The 21,980-nt window shown below is 45.1% G+C and overlaps 2 protein-coding genes across 2 annotated transcripts; one reads left to right on the top strand and one right to left on the bottom strand.

Annotated features, from left to right (window-relative positions):
- Positions 1-815: 815 nt before the first annotated feature.
- On the bottom strand, positions 816-5,227 carry LOC123092790 (uncharacterized). The gene is made up of 2 exons (XM_044514618.1): positions 4,703-5,227; positions 816-4,547 (listed from the first exon to the last, which is right to left on the bottom strand). Exon 2 carries the CDS (start codon positions 1,905-1,907, stop codon positions 1,158-1,160), a length of 750 nt encoding a protein of 249 aa, XP_044370553.1. The 5' UTR covers positions 1,908-4,547; positions 4,703-5,227; the 3' UTR covers positions 816-1,157.
- Positions 5,228-9,170: 3,943 nt separating this feature from the next.
- Positions 9,171-12,669, top strand: LOC123090166 (uncharacterized). Its single transcript, XM_044511591.1, has 8 exons — positions 9,171-9,321; positions 10,413-10,510; positions 10,664-10,747; positions 10,838-10,918; positions 11,008-11,112; positions 11,414-11,427; positions 12,332-12,365; positions 12,514-12,669. The coding sequence occupies exons 1-8, from the start codon at positions 9,171-9,173 to the stop codon at positions 12,667-12,669; spliced, it is 723 nt and encodes a 240-aa protein (XP_044367526.1).
- Positions 12,670-21,980: the final 9,311 nt, after the last annotated feature.

Raw genomic sequence — 21,980 nt, forward strand, 5'->3', positions numbered from 1 at the left:
ATTTAATTTTCTTTGCCTCGTAGGGTTTGGAGACGGTTCGTAGATACAAAGGTCGGTGAATTCAAAAAAGAGCTAGAATTCAAAATGTTAAAGGCTAAGAATGCTGGGGATATTCAGCCACCGGAGACCAATCTATGTGGATACTATGTCTGTGAGATGATCCGGAGATACACCTCTGAGCGGGTTCCGAGTGATACCAATGCTCAGAGGAATAACCTCCGGTGGATGCTTAGTCCAGAAGCTCGCTTCCGACCACTTCAAGAGGAACTAGCTGGATGGTTCAGCAGGGAAGTCCTCCATCCTAAAGGAGAACACTATTACGAGGACGTAGAACTTTATATGCATTAAATCATGTATGGAAACTTGTTCAAAATTGTATATGGTCATCCGATGATATTGAATATATATTGTATATTCCTCTTGAATTCTTTTTGGTTCTAATTTCAAATTTATTTGAAATTGTACATTCATATGCATGTATGTAGTACCGTAGAATATATGAAACTCCTTCAAAATTAAAATAAAGCACAAAAGAAATAAAACAATACAAATTAAACAGAAAACAGGTTTAAGGGGGGGGGGGGCTAAAACCCTAAACCTGCGGCGGCCTTTAGTCGCGGTTGTCCAGAAGAACCGCGACTAAAGGTCCTCCGCCCCGACGGCCACCTGGCGCCCACGTGGACGGGCCTTTAGTCGCGGTTCTTAAGCAACCGCGACTAAAGGGGGGGGGGCCTTTAGTCGCGCCCGGTCTGTCGCGGTTGCGCAACCGCGACTAATGGCAGTTGCGAACCGCGACCAAAGGCCCTTTTTTCACCAGTGATATTGCTCCGTATATAGTCACTTATTGAAATCTCTATAAAGACAAATACTTAGGAACGGAGGGAGTAGTATAAAACATAAACATCAATTACAGATAATAACACCTACAACATACTTCATAGAAGATATTACATCAAAATCTTTAACCGTATCAAAACGCTCTTTCTTCATCACCAATCTCGTGAGATTCCGTCATTGTTAAAAGTTTACCATGAGTTTGTAGTAGTAACGGTCGGAAAGTCATAGTTGCAGACAATGTCAAAGAAAATACTCATCATCTTCTCCAAATTACTGACGGAGAAGAAAAACTGGCATAACATAATCTTAACAACATTAGCTCATGGGTGTGCGGGAACTATCCAGAACGGCGGTGACTCCCGGGCAACCTCACCGAGCTCGCGTACTTCTTCCGTATTGAATCCAACTTCGTACACGCACATGCGGCCATCATAGGGGTGTATCCAGTACACGCTGTTGGGCAGCAGCCCAAACTCGTTGGCCGGGCACCAGCCTGCGAAAGCATAGCTCAAGCCGCCGGCGAGGATGGCCCGGTCGCCGATGCTGTCCACCCTGATAAACCTCTTGCCCTCGAGATCCACCATGTAGACGGCGATGTCAACTATGGCTCCGGTTTGGGCGGAGGTGAAGATCCACACCATATGCACCTCGCCATCAAGGTCCAGCGAGTAGGCGAACGCCTGCGCGTACTCCTCCCCAGGCGGGACGATGACCTCGATCGCCTCCTTCATCATCATGGTTGTCAAGGTCGGCTCCGGTGAGAACTCGAGCACGCCGTACTCAGCCGCCCTGACCGACCAATAGAACTTGCCGCCGCACGCCGCGAGGCCAGACACGAACCGCTTCGCGAATTTGCCCCACGGGGTCCGCACGCCGCCCAGGTCGTACACGTACCTGGCCCACGGCGACGGCGTGGCAGTACCACATGGCCGTTTCATCCAAGCCCGATCTATACCGCTCGAGAACGACCACCGTGCAGCCGCCGGGGTCCGTGGGCTCACCGGACAGCGCGCAGTCGGTGCCTGACGCCGGCGGCGAAGCCCACGGCAGCAGCGCGATCTTGTCGCCATCAGAGGCGGCGGCCCGCGGGTTCCACAGGAAGGTGGCGAGCGTCGCCGGGTCCCAGAGGAGCAGCCAGCCGCGCGATGTCACCCAGCTCCGCTTGCCGCGCAGCACCTCCTCCATCTCCTCGCAAGGGCGACGTGCGCCATCCGAAACACTATACAACGTGGTGGTGTGTTGGTCGCCGCTGTGCCCGAAGACGAGGCACGGCAATGACGACGCCGTTGCCATGGATGTGCGCCTGCTTGCGGCTACGATCCCACGGACGTTGTTATCTGTCGCGCGCGCGTGTCACCCGCCGATGCGATCGGTAAATCCCCGTCGTGTGTCACTTTATATAGGCGCGCACGTGACGGGGCGTGGGCCGACCGATGCCGAGTCGGTGCCGTGCCCCTCAATCCAGCACGAGTACGCACAATTATGCCGCGACTAAATCCACGTGATACTCGGAATCAGTTTCAAGAACACATTAACTAAACGACAGGCGATTGACTTTAGCTAATGGACCTCGATAAGTACCGACCGTTCGGTCTGGGGACCTCCCGCACCGAATGAAAGGTTCGGTAGGAGCGCTCTCTCAGGCAGAACGATTCCGTTCGATACAAAACAGCCACAGCCCGAACCCCCAAAAACGCTCCTATGGGCCTTGTCCCCGTGAAAATGAAAACAAGCCCAGTAACAAACAGAAGAACCCCCCAACGCGCAACCACACGAAGCACACATGCCTTTCCTGAATGGGCCTCCCATCTTAACAACGCCATTGTTTATGACAGAAAAAAAAAAAACCAATGTTTCTTACTGACTGCTATCAAGAATTGAAAAACTGAACCATGAAACATGATTTTGAATGGCAAAAAAGGAAAGAAAATTGCCATAGTGTGTGTTCTAAACAGCCATCATTATCAAAAATCAGGATGCAAAAAATTAACAGATTGTGCTTTTAGCCATGTCGATACGAGTAGACCATAATAATTATGAAACTAAGAAAAATGCCAGAACTTAAAAACACACAGGAAAATTTAGTTTGATCTGAAAAGTTAACATTGTTTCATGTAAAACAGAATATGGTAGAAAAGCATAATTTAAAAGAAAAAGCAAAATTTGCCTGGGTCATTTTTGTTGTTGCTTTTGCAAATGGACCAAAATAAAAAATCATGACAAATTCGCATTGTGTGCATGGTGGCAAGAAATGTGGATTAACAATTGCCAACATGTACAAACACAAAAAAAAGTGTTCCATGTGCGTTCAAGTAAAAATTGTCGTGTATTTAAAAGTAAAGTTGCCATGGCAATGAAGGTAAAATTTTGTCATGAAAAATAAAGTGAAATTTGGCATGGCAAAAAATAGAGTAAAATATGCCATGTATGTAAATAAATTTGACATGGCAATGAAAGGTAAAAAGTTGCCATGGCAAAGAAATAATAATTTTATCATGGAAAAGTAGAGTAAAAATTAAATTGCCATGTATGTTCAAGTAAATTTACCATGTATTCAAAAGTAAAGTTGCCATGGCAATAAAGGTAAAAAAAAAATTCCATGCCAAAATAAAGTGAAATTTGGCATGGCAAAAAATAAAGTAAAATTTGCCATGGCAATGAAAGGAAAAAAGTTGCCATGGCAATAAATAAAGTAAAATTTTATCATGGCAAAGTGGAGTAAAAATTGCCATGTGTGTTCTAGTAAATTTGCCATGTATCTAAAAGTAAAGTTGCCATGGGAAATGAAGGTAAAAATTTGCCATGGCAAAATAAAGTAAAATTTTGACATGGCAAAAATAGAGTAAAATTTGTCATGTATGTAAATAGTAAATTTGCCAAGTATTTAAAGGGAATTTTTTGCCATGTATGTAAATAGTAAATTTGCCATGAAATCTATAATAGAAAGATCATGGTGACTACAAAAAGTTTCTGCTATGGTCCAAATTCAAAACACAATACGCCCCTGAAAACCAAAAAGATAAACTGGATGCGCATGTGAACATTATGGAAAAAAAAATGTAAACTTGCCATGTTTGGAAAACAAACATGACATGAATTTGCCATGCCAACTAAGTATGTCTCCAATGCTAAAAGATGACATGAACTTGACATGGCAACTAAGTATGTCTCCAATGCTAAAACATGACATGAACGACATGGCAACTAAGTATCTCTCCAATGCTAAAACATAACATGAATTTTCCATGGCAACTAAGTATGTCGACAACGCTAAAACATGACATGAATTTGCCATGGCAACTAAGTTTGGCATGACATGAATTATGAATTGAACATACAAGTATATGTAAAAACAGCAGGAGGGAGAACACCAAAATTATCACTTCCATCATCATCAAAAAACAAGGTATGCAATTTCTTGTCTATTGACTTACTGAATAATCAGCACTTATATGGGCACCTTGGCACAAATTTTCAAATATTTCAAACAAACAAACATACCTGAATGCTAAACAAAGTACAAATAAATCAAAGACTACGTGTAACTGAATTAACATGTGCCTCGCATCACACTGGAAATATATATGTGAATTTGTTCATCTCAAGACAAATGAGGCTAAAACAAAACCAGACTAGTTGTGCTCAAATTCAACACAAAAAGGACAGACCTGTAGACAAACCCAGCCGCCCCGAAGCACCTGCTCCGACACCTGCGTGAGCAGCAGTAACAGATCAACAAAGCATGTTTCTCTCAAAAAACTGGATATGTTCTTCTGCACAAGCACGGTAAGGATTGTGGAGAAACGACATCATGAACTAACGGCAAACAATCGAAATGGAATCATAGAGGGAAGAAGGACCAGACATTGACTTCGGCCCTAGTGAAGCATCTCCTGCACGACGAGGCAGAGGTGGCGTTCCTCTGTTGCGGTTGCGCTCGATCAGGTGGTGGACGTGTTATCCAATTCCTGCCCCGTCCGAGGCCGCCGTCTTGGAGTGGAGGAGAGGGTGATGCGGAAGCACATCCTGCATGCCCCCTTGAACAGTAGTTGTCGGCGCGTTGGCCTCGCCGCCGCTACCACCGGCGTGGCGAAGGCTCTCCCGGCATTCGTTCCTCAAGCCTAGCCAGGAGGCGCTGAGGTTGGATCCTGAACTGGCGGCGGCACGATGTGGATCTCTGAAGAGGCGGACCTGCACAGGGGCGGTGGGCGCGGGAGCTAGGCTGGGTTCAGCGGGCTCGGGCGTGGGATGATCTGCTCCTCCGGATCGGGAGCGCGCGACGGCGGATGGGACTGGTCGGGCGTGGGTGGAAGAGGAAGAGGAGTGGGAGGAAGAGGAATGGGGAAGGATAGAGAGAGGTGTCGCAGTGTGGGCGTTCGGGGACGACGCATATTTCTCTGAACGGGGACAAAACGTGACGTGGCGCCCCAAGATGCTTTACGAGTTGTGCAAAATATCCAACGGTGCTGAGCTCGTTCGGGACGAGATGGTAAAAAGCTCGTCGTTCGGGCGCTATTGTTTCCGTAGCTAATAGGTCCGTCAATGTTCTAGCTCCGGGTTGTTCTAGCCGATGCAGCAAAAACAGATGTTATTTCTAGCTCAGGGTTTCACGGATTGTAGCAAAACAATCTGCTGGTTCTAGCTCCGGTGTTGGTTGGTGGCAGCAAGAATGTTCTGTTGGTTGTAACAAATCCATCTGCCGGTTCCAACTCCGGCGTCGGCCGGTGACAGCAAAATTGCTTGCTAGTTCTAGCAAAACCATCTGTCGGTTCTAGCTCCGGCGTCGGCCAATGGCCACAAAAATTCTCCCTGGTTGTAGCAAAATTATCCGCCAGTCGTAGCTTTTTCTGTTGCCAGTCGCAGCAAAAATGTAGCACCGTCGTCGCCGTTGCAGCATATCTCGTCGTCGGTGGTAGCTTTTCTGTTGCGGGTTGTAGAAAAAATCGTGCACCATCGTCGCCACCACAACCTCGCCGTCGTCGGTTGCGACATATCCAATAGCCGGTAGTAGCATAGTCGATCGCCGGTTGTACCACGTGCTAATATCGGGAAACATGGTACAAAACAAAACAAATCCACACCTATGCACACCCAAGATCAATATAAAGATGCATTATGGGTTGGGATCATGATCGTTACCGACTGCGAGTTGCAATGGAAGAAGACGAGTCGGTGTAGATCTTACTTGAAGTCCCTCGAACCGTAGATGAATGATCCCTCGAACTGCTCACGAACTGTCCCTCAAACGAAAGATCGAAAGCACGGCCTCTCCACAGATTGCAAGCGTACAGTCTTCACGATCCGGCATCGCTTTGCCGTCTAGTGCTAATCGTCGCCGAAGAATTAGAGGGAGAAGAATAGGACCACATATGGCTTCTCTATTATGAGGTTTAGAGAAAACTAGAACTAGATCTAGTCTAGATCAAACTAGACGAGAACTAGAGGAGGCTTCAAAACTTATGTTCTACGGGCTAGCCCTGCCCCTCTATTTATATGTTGATCCCCGAGGTCGTAATTTGGGAGGGGCCTCCCAAAGTCGGTTTGGAACACAAAGAAGAGTCCTCCTCAGATTCCAGCAATGCCAAGGTTCCTGGCATTTCTGGAAACACCACAGACCTCCCAGGGCCAAACGCCAGGGGCACTGCCGTCTAGTCCCTGACCTCCACAAAACCTCCTTTTGCACCGATCTAAACCCTCATGGGCCTTACCCCTTGGCCCAACAAATGTGTCCTCGCACCGGAACGGTTTTGAAAACATCTGAAACTCTTTCGGAACTCTCTTAAAACTATTACTTATATTCCCCGAACTATTCAGAGAATATTTTCTCATAACTCTTGTTCCACTAACACTCAACAGATCGTGATTCCCTTAAACTTGTGACCCTGTAGGTTCGGTAAAACATAGACATGAAAAAAAATCCTTTTGTTCAATGACCGATAGCGGAACCGTGGACATCCATATCGGTCCCTATGAATACACAAATGACATTCAAGTGAACTTTTGGTTATCATGTGATGTTCCCTTTGCTTCGCTATATTTCACAAAACTCGGGATGCATCGGTATCCTCCTGAGTCATCACGTGCTCTCTATACTAATATCCTCATTACCGGTTTTGTTCTTCTTTCTCATGTCGTGTTCCGGCTCAGGCAAATACTGGTGATTGTGCCCGGATTCAAAAAAAGCTCGATTACCAGCGGCAAGTTGAGGACAAGAATTGGGAGGCGAAGAGGCAACCTGCAATTTATCCCCTTTAAACCAACAATTAGCTTCAATGTGGCCCCATCTATTACAAGCCCAACAACGGATCTATTGGTGCAACTGGGCCTCTGATACGTCTCCAACGTATCTATAATTTTTGATTGTTCCATGCTATTATATTACCCCTTTTGGATGTTTATGGGCTTTATTTTACATATTTATATCATTTTTGGGACTAACCTACTAACCGGAGGCCCAGCCCATATTGTTGTTTTATTGCCTGTTTCAGTATTTCGAAGAAAAGGAATATCAAACGAAGTCCAAATGGAATGAAACCTTCGGTAGCGTGATTTTTTGCAACAATATGATCCTGGAGACTTGGAGTCCACGTCAGAAGATCCTCGAGGAGGCCAAGAGATAGGAGGCCGCGCCCCCCTTACAGGGTGGTCGTCCCCTGTCTCGTGGGCCCCTCGAGCACCTCCCGACCAACTTCTTTCGCCTATATAAGCCTACGTACCCTAAAACCATCGAAAATCAAGATAGATCGGGAGTTCCGCCGCCGCAAGCCTCTATAGCCACCAAAAACCTCTCGAGAGCCCGTTCCGGCACCCTGTCGGAGGGGGAATCCATCACCGGTGGCCATCTTCATCATCCCAACGCTCTCCATGACGAGGAGGGAGTAGTTCACCCTCGGGGCTGAGGGTATGTACCAGTAGCTATGTGTTTGATCTCTCTCTCTCTCTCTCTCGTGTTATCTCTCGTGTTCCCTCTATGGCACGATCTTGATGTATCCCGAGCTTTGCTATTGTAGTTGGATCTTATGTTTTTCTCCCCCCTCTACTCTCTTGTAATGAATTGAGTTTCCCTCTTGAAGTTATCTTATCGGATTGAGTCTTTACTTTGAGAACACTTGATGTATGTCTTGCCGTGTTTATCTGTGGTGACAATGGGATATCATGTGCCTCCTGATGTATGTTTTGGTGACCAATTTGCGGGTTCCTCCCATGAACCTTTGCATAGGGGTTGACACACGTTCTTGACTCTCCGGTAGAAACTTTGGGGCATTCTTTGAAGTACTTTGTGTTGGTTGGATGAATCTGAGATTGTGTGATGCATATCGTATAATCATGCCCACGGATACTTGAGGTGACAATGGAGTATCTAGGTGACATTAGGGTTTTGGTTGATTTGTGTCTTAAGGTGTTATTCTAGTACGAACTCTTGAATAGATCGATCCGAAAGAATAACTTTGAGGTGGTTTCGTACCCTACCATAATCTCTACGTTTGTTCTCCGCTATTAGTGGCTTTGGAGTGACTCTTTGTTGCATGTTGAGGGATTATTATATGATCTATCTATGTTATTATTGTTGAGAGAACTTGCACTAGTGAAAGTATGAACCCTAGGCCTTGTTTCCTATCATTGCAATACCGTTTACGCTCACTTTTATCATTACTTACCTTGCTGTTTTTATTATTTCAGATTACAAATACATTTATCTACCATCCATATTGCACTTGTATCACTATCTCTTCGCCGAACTAGTGCACCTATACAATCGCGTAAGATACATACCGGGAGAACCCCAGCCTCCTCAGCGATTTTGAGCTCCTGGCCGTTGGATCTCTTGCTTGATTGGATTTCGGCCACCGGCTCTCGCCTCGGGATGACAGCGGCCGTCGGATAAAAACGCGACACTGTGGATCGAAACAGTGTCCAAACCGCGCTGCCACCACCTGTAAAATCGGTGCCCCCCGAGGGCATTTTCATCATTTTGTACGTGAGGGTATAAATAGCATCAGCCCCCTGGGAGATGACCTAGCCTCTTCCTCCCTCCGGCTCTACCACCGCACCTCTCTCTCTCCCGTACATCTCTCTCTCTCTTGAGCCGCCGCCGCCAGCCATCCTCCACATCCGCCGCTGCTGCCAACCATCCTTTCCGTCCGCCGGCTCCCACCAACCATCCTTCCCATCCACCGGCTCCCACCAACCACGGTGACGGCGGTAGTAGCCACGCAGGAGGGCGGCAGATCAGCTGCGTTGGCGATGGTGTTCGTGGCGGCGGTGGAGGGCGCGGCCGCGACGCTCCGTCCGGTGTTGTCGTGCGCGCAGCAGGCAGCAGTGCGGTTGGGCGCATGGTGGCGGTGAGAAAGACAAAGCCCGTGGGCGTCATCCACGGCGTGTGCGACGCCGGCCACCGCTGGTCCAGGAGGAGCGCCCCCACCCTCTCCTCTCCTCCTTCCCTCATCACAAGCCACGACAAGGAGGGCCACCGTGGCCGAGCAGGTCAGGTGGCGCGTCCAGATCGCCGAGGAGCTGCCCACAGGTTGGCCATGGCGCGATCGAGCAGAGCACGTGAGGAGGGAGACACTGCTTCCTCTTTCACGCTGCTTATCTAGGTCTGCCTAATTTGTTTTGCTGGTACTATGCTTGTCGTGGATTACTGCCTCACGTGTACGTAGAGCACATGTTGATGCGTGTATGGCTTCCTAATAAGCAGTTCTCTTTGGTGCATCATGTTCTTCCATATGCTTGATTGATTAGAGAGCCCTGCCACATTTATTTATGAGAGGAGGAGCTTGATAGATAGAGATTCAGTAGAAGAAACTGCTATATAGGGATGACCTTTGTATGTTTATGAAAGAAATTTTCGATGTAGGCCTCAGGCTTTCTTGGGTTTATTAAGTGAAAGAGTTAGACTAGCCAGCCAGTTCTCTTTGGAGTTTGCACATAAATCCTACATCTTCAATATGATTTTTAGGCCTCATGTTATGCCAGGGGTTTGGTTATTGTATCAGCTAGCTGATTTACCCCCTTATTTCCTTTACGTTGGTTTGATACTGTGCATGTATTAATGTTTAGTGTCACTTGGATTCAGAACAAAGAGCTGGTACACCGTATAAAAGAAAGAAGTATGCAAATCTGCAGATTCCAGATGCTATAATTTATATATATGCAAAGCATAGAGACAGTTCTAGATAGAAGTGTATTGAACTGTTGATGGTTGGAATTGGTGTGCATTGTCACCGGTCTGCTGTATCTGTCAAGACCTAGGTGTTGTATTTAGCCGAACAGACATTTGACGATTTTCCTGCGCTTGCTCACATTAGCCTAGAAACTCACCATTGTTTTCATTTCCTTTCCAAGGCCATGTATCCCCTTCTTGGTCAATAATGCCTCTGCCTTTGAACTAAAAATCTTCTGAAATCCTCCTTTTCCTTTTCCTTGGTCAATAATTTATTTGATGCTATCTCAGCTGATAGATTTTCGGCTATAGTGTTTCCTGCACAAATGTTTATATATTTGAGGGGCTTGCCACTGTCTACAAAGGTTGCTGATAAATTTATTGGCATTGTATAATCTGCAAATGTTCACAGATTTGAAGGAGTTGCCACTTATCCACAGCAATGATAGCATCAAAGAGTTGAACCGCAGCATCGAGAAACATGAGCGACGTCACGACCTTGTAATATCAGTAAGTTCTGACCTCTTTCCTCTGTAATGTTCCATGATGGTGGTTCAGTAGGCAGCACAATTGAGAAATTACTACACATCATGCTGTATTGAATTGTTTCTGTTATAGTTGCTTATTCCTCAACCTGCACTGAATATTTTCCTCAATCTGTAGTCTTACACACTTGGGGAGATTCCTTCATTGAATAACCGTATAACAATTGTGAGGCAACTTTGGGACCTAACAAAAGATGTTTTGGTATAATGACCCCTTGTCTCTCATGTTTGTGCATGCTTATGGGGGATATCTTTTTTACTTTTGTATCTGATAAACACGATTCATTTTAAGGTTTTGTTAGAGCCTGGAACTCCTCAAGGGTCAAAGACTATAAGACAAATGCGCTCATGTATCCTTTGGATGGAAAAGAGAGTATGTGCTCAGCTCATGATTAAGTATTCAGATATTTGACATATTCCTTGACAGTGTAGTATTTAATTACATAATATTTGTGCTTCCAGAAGTGTCGCAAGAGTAAAAAATCTGCATGTGCTGCTCCAAGTAAAATGAAGAGCATGGTTGTTCAAGAAGATTTGCTGAAAAATGGTGCCTTCGTGGTTGCCCCGGTGAGTTGATCTCGTGGTGACGTTTTGTTGTTTCTTAAATATGCAGGTTGCTTACAACAAAGTAGAATTGTTCCAGATGTATTTTGCATGCTCTAAGAATTTGATCGACATCTTATATATGCCCACTCTACCGTTTTCTTTATCAAGCATGTAAAGTTAAACCACTGGTTTTATATCTCCTTTATTTATTCCATTTATATAGTCTCCAAATGCTATAAGGGATTCTGTTGGTGCTCTATTAACATGATTGCATTTTTTGTTACTTCATAATATTGCTGACAAAATCTTATTCTGCTTTCAGTGTGAGAGCGAGTTGTATGTTGTATGAACTAAGCGCAAATTCATATTGGTCGGTTTAGCGGCTCGCTTGCATTGACGACTGTGTGTAGGCGTGCTGCCATATCTGAGGCTATAATACAACATTTTGTATTTCTCATGGAAGGATGTGCCTGTGGTCCTTAAGGATGTGGTTCACGGGGTTTGACTATGGTTTGATTGTCAAATGAAAGGTCCCAGGTGAACTTCTGCTACTTTTGGTCTTATCTCTCTACATCTCCCCTTACAATGATTCATATTTTTCTGCCTCCATTTTGTTTCTACATACGATGAATTATCTCTTTGCCATAGTTACCTTTTTTTGTCCCCTGCATATCCAAATCGAAAAATACTTGTGGTTTGGTACAGTTGTATTGCAAGTCGAAAAATATTGTATGTGTTAATATCGGATGGTCCAAGTTGAAATTCAGTTTATATTATTCAATATGCATTCTAACAAACATCTTGTGTTTGGCATCATTCTAAAAAATATTAAGTTCTGGTGTTAATCGCAAGCAAATAAGGGTAAGACACATACCATTTATATGTCATTAAACGTTATCACAATTTCTATGTTATTATATTTTACCTCTGGTACTACATTGTGATCTTTCAAGGAATTACTGCTTCCTTTCTACCCCTGGTTTTCTTTTTGTAGGATATTGTAGCCTCACTAGGATGGATTAAGAGTGTCATCTGCTCCCTTTCCCTAATCAAATAGGACTTCCAAACTAATGATACTTGCACTCCTTTTTATCTGTTGATCTCTTTAATTCTGATTACAACTTATGTTTCACAAATATATGAAGGTTTCTACTCTTTTTCAGTGGTCCTTAGTTGATCTCTTTGATTTTTGATTACATATTGTCTCTCTGATTGTAAGTGATTTTGCTGTTGTTTGTAGTTGGCACTTCTCATTTCAGAAATCAGCTATCCTGGTATTTAACCATGTGAGTTTAGAGAGAACAACCAAAGGAGGAACAAGCTCAAGACATGTTTAGCAGCTTCTGCTAAGTAAGTATCCTTAGAACCTTCAACTCCAAATAAAACAAAAATTCAAGAGTATGTTCTTCACATATGAAATAGATAGATGCTGACATGCTTGCTGCATCTGATGAGATTGTGGATCAAGAAGTTAATGGACATGCTTGTGAATCATGGACAATCTCGGCCTGGTATTGTGGCTCGAGTCTGAGCTCTTGCTTGGCTTTAGGTGCAAACATGGACCTTCAGTTCACCTAGAACAAGAATCAAATCCTTGTGTCAATTGTTGTTGTGATAGGAGGCCCATGGCGTATGACCATGATGTATGCATTCACTCTGGGATCTGAGAATAATTTGTTGATCCTGTCTGAAAGATAGTGGTTCGATAGTGAATTTATCCACTTATTTGTTGATTTTTTTTCTTTTGTTGTGTTATGTATGGAGATGCAGATTCTCAGGCTTCAGGTTTTAGTTTTGGTAGTTCGAAGTGCTATTGATTATGTTGTTGTAACTGGTCCTTGATCAGCATGGTGACTGAAGGGATGACTCTTGAAAATTAAGATCCTTATTATGAGATTGAGGTGATGTAAAACTATGTGCTCTTGGCAAAATGTGTACTGACTTTATTTGTTTTGGATTTGGTGGGTTGGACCAAGGCTCTTATACTTTATAGGGCAATGCATTATATCATTGATGTTCTGCATATATGATTGCGATGCGTGCTAAATTTTACTTCCTACTGTCGCAATGTGTTTGATCTTTATGGGCTTGGCCAAGTTGTTGGGACCGGCACCCTCACGCCAAGGCGCGATTCCGATCTAGTTTACCATTGTATTGGGTGTGTTGGGGACACAAGAGACTCTTTGTTATTTGGTTGCAGGGTTGTGTTGGAAATATGCCCTAGAGGCAATAATAAAAGTGTTATTATTATATTTCCTTGTTCATGATAATTGTCTTTTATTCATGCTATAACTGTATTATCCGGAAATCGTAATACACGTGTGAATACATAGACCACAATATGTCCCTAGTGAGCCTCTAGTTGACTAGCTCGTTGTGATCAACAGATAGTCATGGTTTCCTGGCTATGGACATTGGATGTCGTTGATAACGGGATCACATCATTAGGAGAATGATGTGATGGACAAGACCCAATCCTAAGACTAGCACAAAAGATCGTGTAGTTCATTTGCTAGAGCTTTGCCAATGTCAAGTATCTCTTCCTTCGACCATGAGATCGTGTAACTCCTGGATACCGTAGGAGTGCTTTGGGTGTATCAAACGTCACAACGTAACTGGGTGACTATAAAGGTGCACTACAGGTATCTCCAAAAGTATCTATTGTTTTATGCGGATCGAGACTGGGATTTGTCACTCCGTGTAAACGGAGAGGTATCTCTGGGCCCACTCGGTAGGACATCATCATATGCGCGATGTGACCAAGGAGTTGATCACGGGATGATGTGTTACGGAACGAGTAAAGTGACTTGCCGGTAACGAGATTGAACAAGGTATCGGTATACCGACGATCGAATCTCGGGCAAGTAAAATACCGCTAGACAAAGGGAACTGTATACGGGATCGATTGAGTCCTTGACATCGTGGTTCATCCGATGAGATCATCGTGGAACATGTGGGAGCCAACATGGGTATCCAGATCCCGCTGTTGGTTATTGATCGGAGAACGTCTCGGTCATGTCTGCATGTCTCCCGAACCCGTAGGGTCTACACACTTAAGGTTCGATGACGCTAGGGTTATAAAGGAAGCTTGTATGTGGTTACCGAATGTTGTTCGGAGTCCCGGATGAGATCCCGGACGTCACGAGGAGTTCCGGAATGGTCCGGAGGTAAAGATTTATATATAGGAAGTCCTGTTTCGGCCATCGGGACAAGTTTCGGGGTCATCGGTATTGTACCGGGACCACCGGAAGGGTCCCGGGGGCCCACCGGGTGGGGCCACCTGCCCCGGGGGGCCACATGGGCCAAGGGCACCAGCCCCAAGAGGCCCATGCGCCTAGGGAACCCTAGAGGGAAGAGTCCTCGAGGGGGAAGGCACCTCTGAGGTGCCTTGGGGAGGATGGACTCCTCCCCCCTCCTTAGTCGCACCCCTTCCTTGGAGGAGGGGGCAAGGCTGCGCCTCCCCCCTCTCCCCTGCCCCTATATATAGTGGAGGGGAGGGAGGGCATCCACACCTGAGCCCTTGGCGCCTCCCTCCCTCCCGTGACACCTCCTCCTCTCCCGTAGGTGCTTGGCGAAGCCCTGCAGGATTACCACGCTCCTCCATCACCACCACGCCGTTGTGCTGCTGCTGGATGGAGTCTTCCTCAACCTCTCCCTCTCTCCTTGCTGGATCAAGGCGTGGGAGACATCGTCGAGCTGTACGTGTGTTGAACGCGGAGGTGCCGTCCGTTCGGCACTAGGATCATCGGTGATCTGAATCACGACGAGTACGACTCCATCAACCCCGTTCACTTGAACGCTTCCGCTTAGCGATCTACAAGGGTATGTAGATGCACTCTCTTTCTACTCGTTGCTGGTCTCTCCATAGATAGATCTTGGTGACACGTAGGAAAATTTTGAATTTCTGCTACGTTACCCAACAGTGGCATCATGAGCTAGGTCTATTGCGTAGATTCTTTGCACGAGTAGAACACAAAGTAGTTGTGGGCGTTGATGTTGTTCAATATGCTTACCGTTACTAGTCCAATCTTGTTTCGACGGTATTGTGGGATGAAGCGGCCCGGACCGACCTTACACGTACTCTTACGTGAGACAGGTTCCACCGATTGACATGCACTTGGTGCATAAGGTGGCTAGCGGGTGCCAGTCTCTCCCACTTTAGTCGGAACGGATTCGATGAAAAGGGTCCTTATGAAGGGTAAATAGCAATTGGCATATCACGTTGTGGTCTTGCGTAGGTAAGAAACGTTCTTGCTAGAAACCCATAGCAGCCACGTAAAACATGCAACAACAATTAGAGGACGTCTAACTTGTTTTTGCAGGGTATGCTATGTGATGTGATATGGCCAAGAAGAATGTGATGAATGATATGTGATGTATGAGATTGATCATGTTCTTGTAATAGGATTCACGACTTGCATGTCGATGAGTATGACAACCGGCAGGAGCCATAGGAGTTGTCTTTATTTTTTGTATGACCTGCGTGTCATTGAAGAACGCCATGTAAACTTACTTTACTTTATTGCTAAACGCGTTAGCCATAGAAGTAGAAGTAGTCGTTGGCGTGACAACTTCATGAAGACACGATGATGGAGATCATGATGATGGAGATCATGGTGTCATGCCGGTGACGATGATGATCATGGAGCCCCGAAGATGAAGATCAAAAGGAGCAAAATGATATTGGCCATATCATGTCACTATTTGATTGCATGTGATGTTTATCATGTTTATGCATCTTGTTTACTTAGGACGACGGTAGTAAATAAGATGATCCCTTACAAAATTTCAAGAAGTGTTCTCCCCTAACTGTGCACCGTTGCTACAGTTCGTCGCTTCTAAGCATCACGTGATGATCGGGTGTGATGGATTCTTACGTTCACATACAACGGGTGTAAGACAGTTTTACACAGCGAAAACACTTAGGGTTAACTTGACGAGCCTAGCATGTGCAGACATGGCCTCGGAACACGGAGACCGAAAGGTCGAGCATGAGTCGTATGGTAGATACGATCAACATGAAGATGTTCACCGATGATGACTAGTCCGTCTCACGTGATGATCGGACACGGCCTAGTTGACTCGGATCATGTGATCACTTAGATGACCAGAGGGATGTCTATCTAAGTGGGAGTTCATAAGATGAACTTAATTATCCTGAACATAGTCAAAAGACCTTTTGCAAATTATGTCGTAAGCTCGCGCTTTAGTTCTACTGTTTTAGATATGTTCCTAGAGAAAATATAGTTGAAAGTTGACAGTAGCGATTATGCGATCAGTAGAAAGCTTATGTCCTTAATGCACCGCTTAGTGTGCTGAACCCCAAACATCGTTTGTGGATGTTTCGAACATCGAACATACACGTTTTGATAACTACGTGATAGTTCAGTTAAATGGTTTAGAGTATAGGCACCAAAGACGTTTTCGAAATGTCGCGGAACATATGAGATGTTTCGAGGGCTGAAATTAGGATTTCAGGCTCGTGCCCACGTCAAGAGGTATAAGACCTCCGACAATTTTCTTAGCCTGCAAACTAAGGGAGAAAAGCTCAATCGTTGAGCTTGTGCTCAGATTGTCTGAGTGCAACAATCACTTGAATCGAGTGGGAGTTGATCTTCCAGATGAGATAGTGATGTTTCCCCAAAGTCATTGCCACCAAGCTGCTAGAGCTTCGTGATGAACTATAACATATCAAGGATAGAGATGATGATCCTTGAGGTATTCGCGTTGTTTGACATCGCGAAAGTAGAAATCAAGAAGGAGCATCAATTGTTGATGGTTGATGAAACCACTAGTTTCAAGAAGGGCAAGGGAAAGAAGGGATACTTCATGAAACGGAAAATCAGCTGCTGCACCAATGAAGAAACCCGAGGTTGAACCCAAACCCGAGACTATGTGCTTCTGTAATAAGGGGAACAACCACTGGAGCAGGATTACCCTAGATACTTGGTAGATGAGAAGGCTGGCAAGGTCGATAGAAGTATATTGGATATACATTATGTTAATGTGTACTTTACTAGTACTCCTAGTAGCACCAGGGTATTAGATACCGGTTCGGTTGCTAAGTGTTAGTAACTCGAAATAAAAGCTACGGAATAAAACGGAGACTAGCTAAAGGTGAGCTGACGATATGTGTTCGAAGTATTTCCAATGTTGATATGATCAAGCATCGCACGCTCCCTCTACCATCAAGATTAGTATTAAACCTGAATGGTTTATTGAATCTCGGTCGTAGTGATACACATTTTCATGCCAAAAGATATAAGATAGTAATGATAGTACCACTTACTTGTGGCACTGCCATGTAAGTCATAATGGTATAAAACGCATGAAGAAGCTCCATGTTGATGGATCTTTGGACTCACTCGTTTTTGGAAAGTTTGAGACATGCGAACCATGTCTATTGGTGTATATGCATGAAGAAACTCCATGCAAATGGACCGTTTGGACTCAATTGATTTTCAATCACTTGAGATATGCAAATCATACCACATAGGCAAGATGACTGAAAAGCCTCGGGTTTCAATAAGATGGAACAAGATAGCAACTTGTTGGAAGTAACACATTTTGATGTGTGTAGTCCAATGAGTGCTGAGGCAGGCAGTGAATATCGTTATGTACTTACTTCACAGATGATTCGAGTAGATGTTGAGAATATTTACTTGATGAAACACAAGTCTGAATTATTGAATGGTTCAAATAATTTCAGAGTGAAGTAGAAGATCATTATGACAACAGGATAAAATGTCTATGATATGATCATAGAGATGAATATCTGAGTTACGAGTTTTGGCACACAATTAAGACATTGTGGAAATTGTTTCGCAATTAATACCGCTTGAACACCATAATGTGATGGTGTGTCCGAACATCATAGTTGCACCCTATTGGATATGGTGCGTACCATGATGTCTCTTATCGAATTACCACTATCGTTCATGGGTTAGGCATTAGAGACAACCACATTCACTTTAAATAGGGCACCACGTAATTCCGTTGAGATGACACCGTATGAATTATGGTTTAGAGAAACCTAAGTTGTCGTTTCTTAAAGGTTTGGGGCTGCGACGCTTATGTGAAAAAGTTTCAGGTTGATAAGCTCGAACCCAAAGCGGATAAAATGCATCTTCATAGGACACCCAAACAGTTGGGTATACCTCCTAATTCAGATCCGAAAGCAATATGGATTGCTTCTTGAATCGGGTCCTTTCTCGAGAAAAGTTTGTCTCGGAAAGTTGAGTGGGAGGATGGTGGAGACTTGATGAGGTTATTGAACCTTCACTTCAACTAGTGTGTAGCAGGGCACAGGAAGTTGTTCCTATGGCACCTACACCAATTGAAGTAGAAGCTTATGATAGTGATCATGAAACTTTGAATCAAGTCACTGCCGTACCTCGTAGGGTGACAAGGATACGTACTACTTCAGAGTGGTACAGTAATCCTGTCTTGAAGGTCATGTTGCTAGACAACAATGAACCTACGAGCTATGGAGAAGCGATGGTGGGCCCAAATTCCGACAAATGGTTAGAAGCCATAAAGTCCGAGATAGGATCCATGTATCAGAACAAAGCATGGACTTTGGTGGACTTGCCCGATGATCGGCAAGCCATTGAGATAAATGGATCTTTAAGAAGAAGACGGACGTGGACGGTAATGTCACCGTCCATGAAGCTCGACTTGTGGCGAAGAATTTTTCACAAGTTCAAGGAGTTGACTACGATGAGATTTTCTCATCCGTAGCGATGCTTAAAGTCCGTCGGAATCATGTTAGCATTGGCTGCATTTATGAAATCTGGCAGATGGATGTCAAGACAAGTTTCCTTACCAGTTTTTGTAAGGAAAGGTTGTATGTGATACAATCAGAAAAGTTTTGTCAATCCTAAGGATGCTAAAAGGTATGCTAGCTCCAGCGATCCTTCTAAGGACTGGAGTAAGCATCTCGGAGTTGGAATGTACACTTTGATGAGATGATCAAAGATTTTGGGTTTGTACAAAGTTTATGAGAAACTTGTATTTCCAAAGAAGTGAGTGGGAGCACTATAGAATTTCTGATGAGTATATGTTGTTGACATATTGTTGATCAGAAATGACGTAGAATTTCTGGAAAGCATATAGGGTTATTTTGAAAGTGTTTTTCAATGGAAAGCCTGGATTAAGCTACTTGAACATTGAGCATCAAGATCTATAAGGATAGATCAAAATGCTTAATAATACTTTCAAATGAGCACATACCTTGACATGATCTTGAAGGTGTTCAAGATGGACCAGTCAAAGAAGGAGTTCTTGCCTGAGTTGTAAGGTACGAAGTTAGGACTTAAAGCTCGACCACGGCAGAATAGAGAGAAAGGACGAAGGTCGTCCCCTATGCTTAAGACGTAGGCTCTTCAGTATGCTATGCTGTGTACCGCACCTGAAGTGTGCCTTGCCATGAGTCAGTCAAGGGGTACAAGAGTGATCCAAGAATGGCTCACAGGACAGCGGTCAAAGTTATCCTTAGTAACTAGTGGACTAAGGAATTTTCTCGATTATGGTGGTGGAAAAAGAGTTCGTCGTAAAGGTTACGACGATGCAAGCTTGACACCTATCCGGATAGCTCTGAGTAGAGAAACCGGATACATATAATGGAGCAATAATTTAGAATAGCTCCAAGTAGAACAGTTATTTGGAATAGCTCCAAATAGAGCGTGGTAGCTGCATCTAGGAGATGACATAGAGATTTGTAAAGCACACACGGATCTGAAAGGTTCAGACCCGTTGACTAAAACCTCTCTCACAAGCAACATGATCAAACATAAAACTCATTGAGTGTTAATCACATAGTGATGTGAACTAGACTACTGACTCTAGTAAACTCTTGGGTGTTAGTCACATGGCGATGTGACCTGTGAGTGTTAATCACATGGCGATGTGAACTAGATTATTGACTCTAGTGCAAGTGGGAGACTGTTGGAAATATGCCCTAGAGGCAATAATAAAAGTGTTATTATTATATTTCCTTGTTCATGATAATTGTCTTTTATTCATGCTATAACTGTATTATCCGGAAATCGTAATACACGTGTGAATACATAGACCACAATATGTCCCTAGTGAGCCTCTAGTTGACTAGCTCGTTGTGATCAACAGATAGTCATGGTTTCCTGGCTATGGACATTGGATGTCGTTGATAACGGGATCACATCATTAGGAGAATGATGTGATGGACAAGACCCAATCCTAAGACTAGCACAAAAGATCGTGTAGTTCATTTGCTAGAGCTTTGCCAATGTCAAGTATCTCTTCCTTCGACCATGAGATCGTGTAACTCCTGGATACCGTAGGAGTGCTTTGGGTGTATCAAACGTCACAACGTAACTGGGTGACTATAAAGGTGCACTACAGGTATCTCCAAAAGTATCTATTGTTTTATGCGGATCGAGACTGGGATTTGTCACTCCGTGTAAACGGAGAGGTATCTCTGGGCCCACTCGGTAGGACATCATCATATGCGCGATGTGACCAAGGAGTTGATCACGGGATGATGTGTTACGGAACGAGTAAAGTGACTTGCCGGTAACGAGATTGAACAAGGTATCGGATACCGACGATCGAATCTCGGGCAAGTAAAATACCGCTAGACAAAGGGAATTGTATACGGGATCGATTGAGTCCTTGACATCGTGGTTCATCCGATGAGATCATCGTGGAACATGTGGGAGCCAACATGGGTATCCAGATCCCGCTGTTGGTTATTGACCGGAGAACGTCTCGGTCATGTCTGCATGTCTCCCGAACCCGTAGGGTCTACACACTTAAGGTTCGATGACGCTAGGGTTATAAAGGAAGCTTGTATGTGGTTACCGAATGTTGTTCGGAGTCCCGGATGAGATCCCGGACGTCACGAGGAGTTCCGGAATGGTCCGGAGGTAAAGATTTATATATAGGAAGTCCTGTTTCGGCCATCGGGACAAGTTTCGGGGTCATCGGTATTGTACCGGGACCACCGGAAGGGTCCCGGGGGCCCACCGGGTGGGGCCACCTGCCCCGGGGGGCCACATGGGCTGTAGGGGGTGCGCCTTGGCCTACATGGGCCAAGGGCACCAGCCCCAAGAGGCCCATGCGCCTAGGGAACCCTAGAGGGAAGAGTCCTCAAGGGGGAAGGCACCTCCGAGGTGCCTTGGGGAGGATGGACTCCTCCCCCCTCTTAGCCGCACCCCTTCCTTGGAGGAGGGGGCAAGGCTGCGCCTCCCCCCTCTCCCCTGCCCCTATATATAGTGGAGGGGAGGGAGGGCATCCACACCTGAGCCCTTGGCGCCTCCCTCCCTCCCGTGACACCTCCTCCTCTCCCGTAGGTGCTTGGCGAAGCCCTGCAGGATTGCCACGCTCCTCCATCACCACCATGCCGTTGTGCTGCTGCTGGATGGAGTCTTCCTCAACCTCTCCCTCTCTCCTTGCTGGATCAAGGCGTGGGAGACATCGTCGAGCTGTACGTGTGTTGAACGCGGAGGTGCCGTCCGTTCGGCACTAGGATCATCGGTGATCTGAATCACGACGAGTATGACTCCATCAACCCCGTTCACTTGAACGCTTCCGCTTAGCGATCTACAAGGGTATGTAGATGCACTCTCTTTCTACTCGTTGCTGGTCTCTCCATAGATAGATCTTGGTGACACGTAGGAAAATTTTGAATTTCTGCTACGTTACCCAACAGGTTGCTTGAGAGAGACCATCTTCATCCTACGCCTCCTACGGATTGATAAACCTTAGGTCATCCACTTGAGGGAAATTTGCTACTGTCCTACAAACCTGTACACATGCAGGCCCAACAACGTCTACAAGAAGAAGGTTGTGTAGTACACAACAAGCTCTTCTCTGTTGCCGTTGCCGGGGAGGCTAGGTAAAGGGAACTC

The sequence above is a fragment of the Triticum aestivum genome, chromosome 4B, assembly GCF_018294505.1.
Source record: "Triticum aestivum cultivar Chinese Spring chromosome 4B, IWGSC CS RefSeq v2.1, whole genome shotgun sequence".
Lineage (NCBI taxonomy): Eukaryota > Viridiplantae > Streptophyta > Magnoliopsida > Poales > Poaceae > Triticum > Triticum aestivum.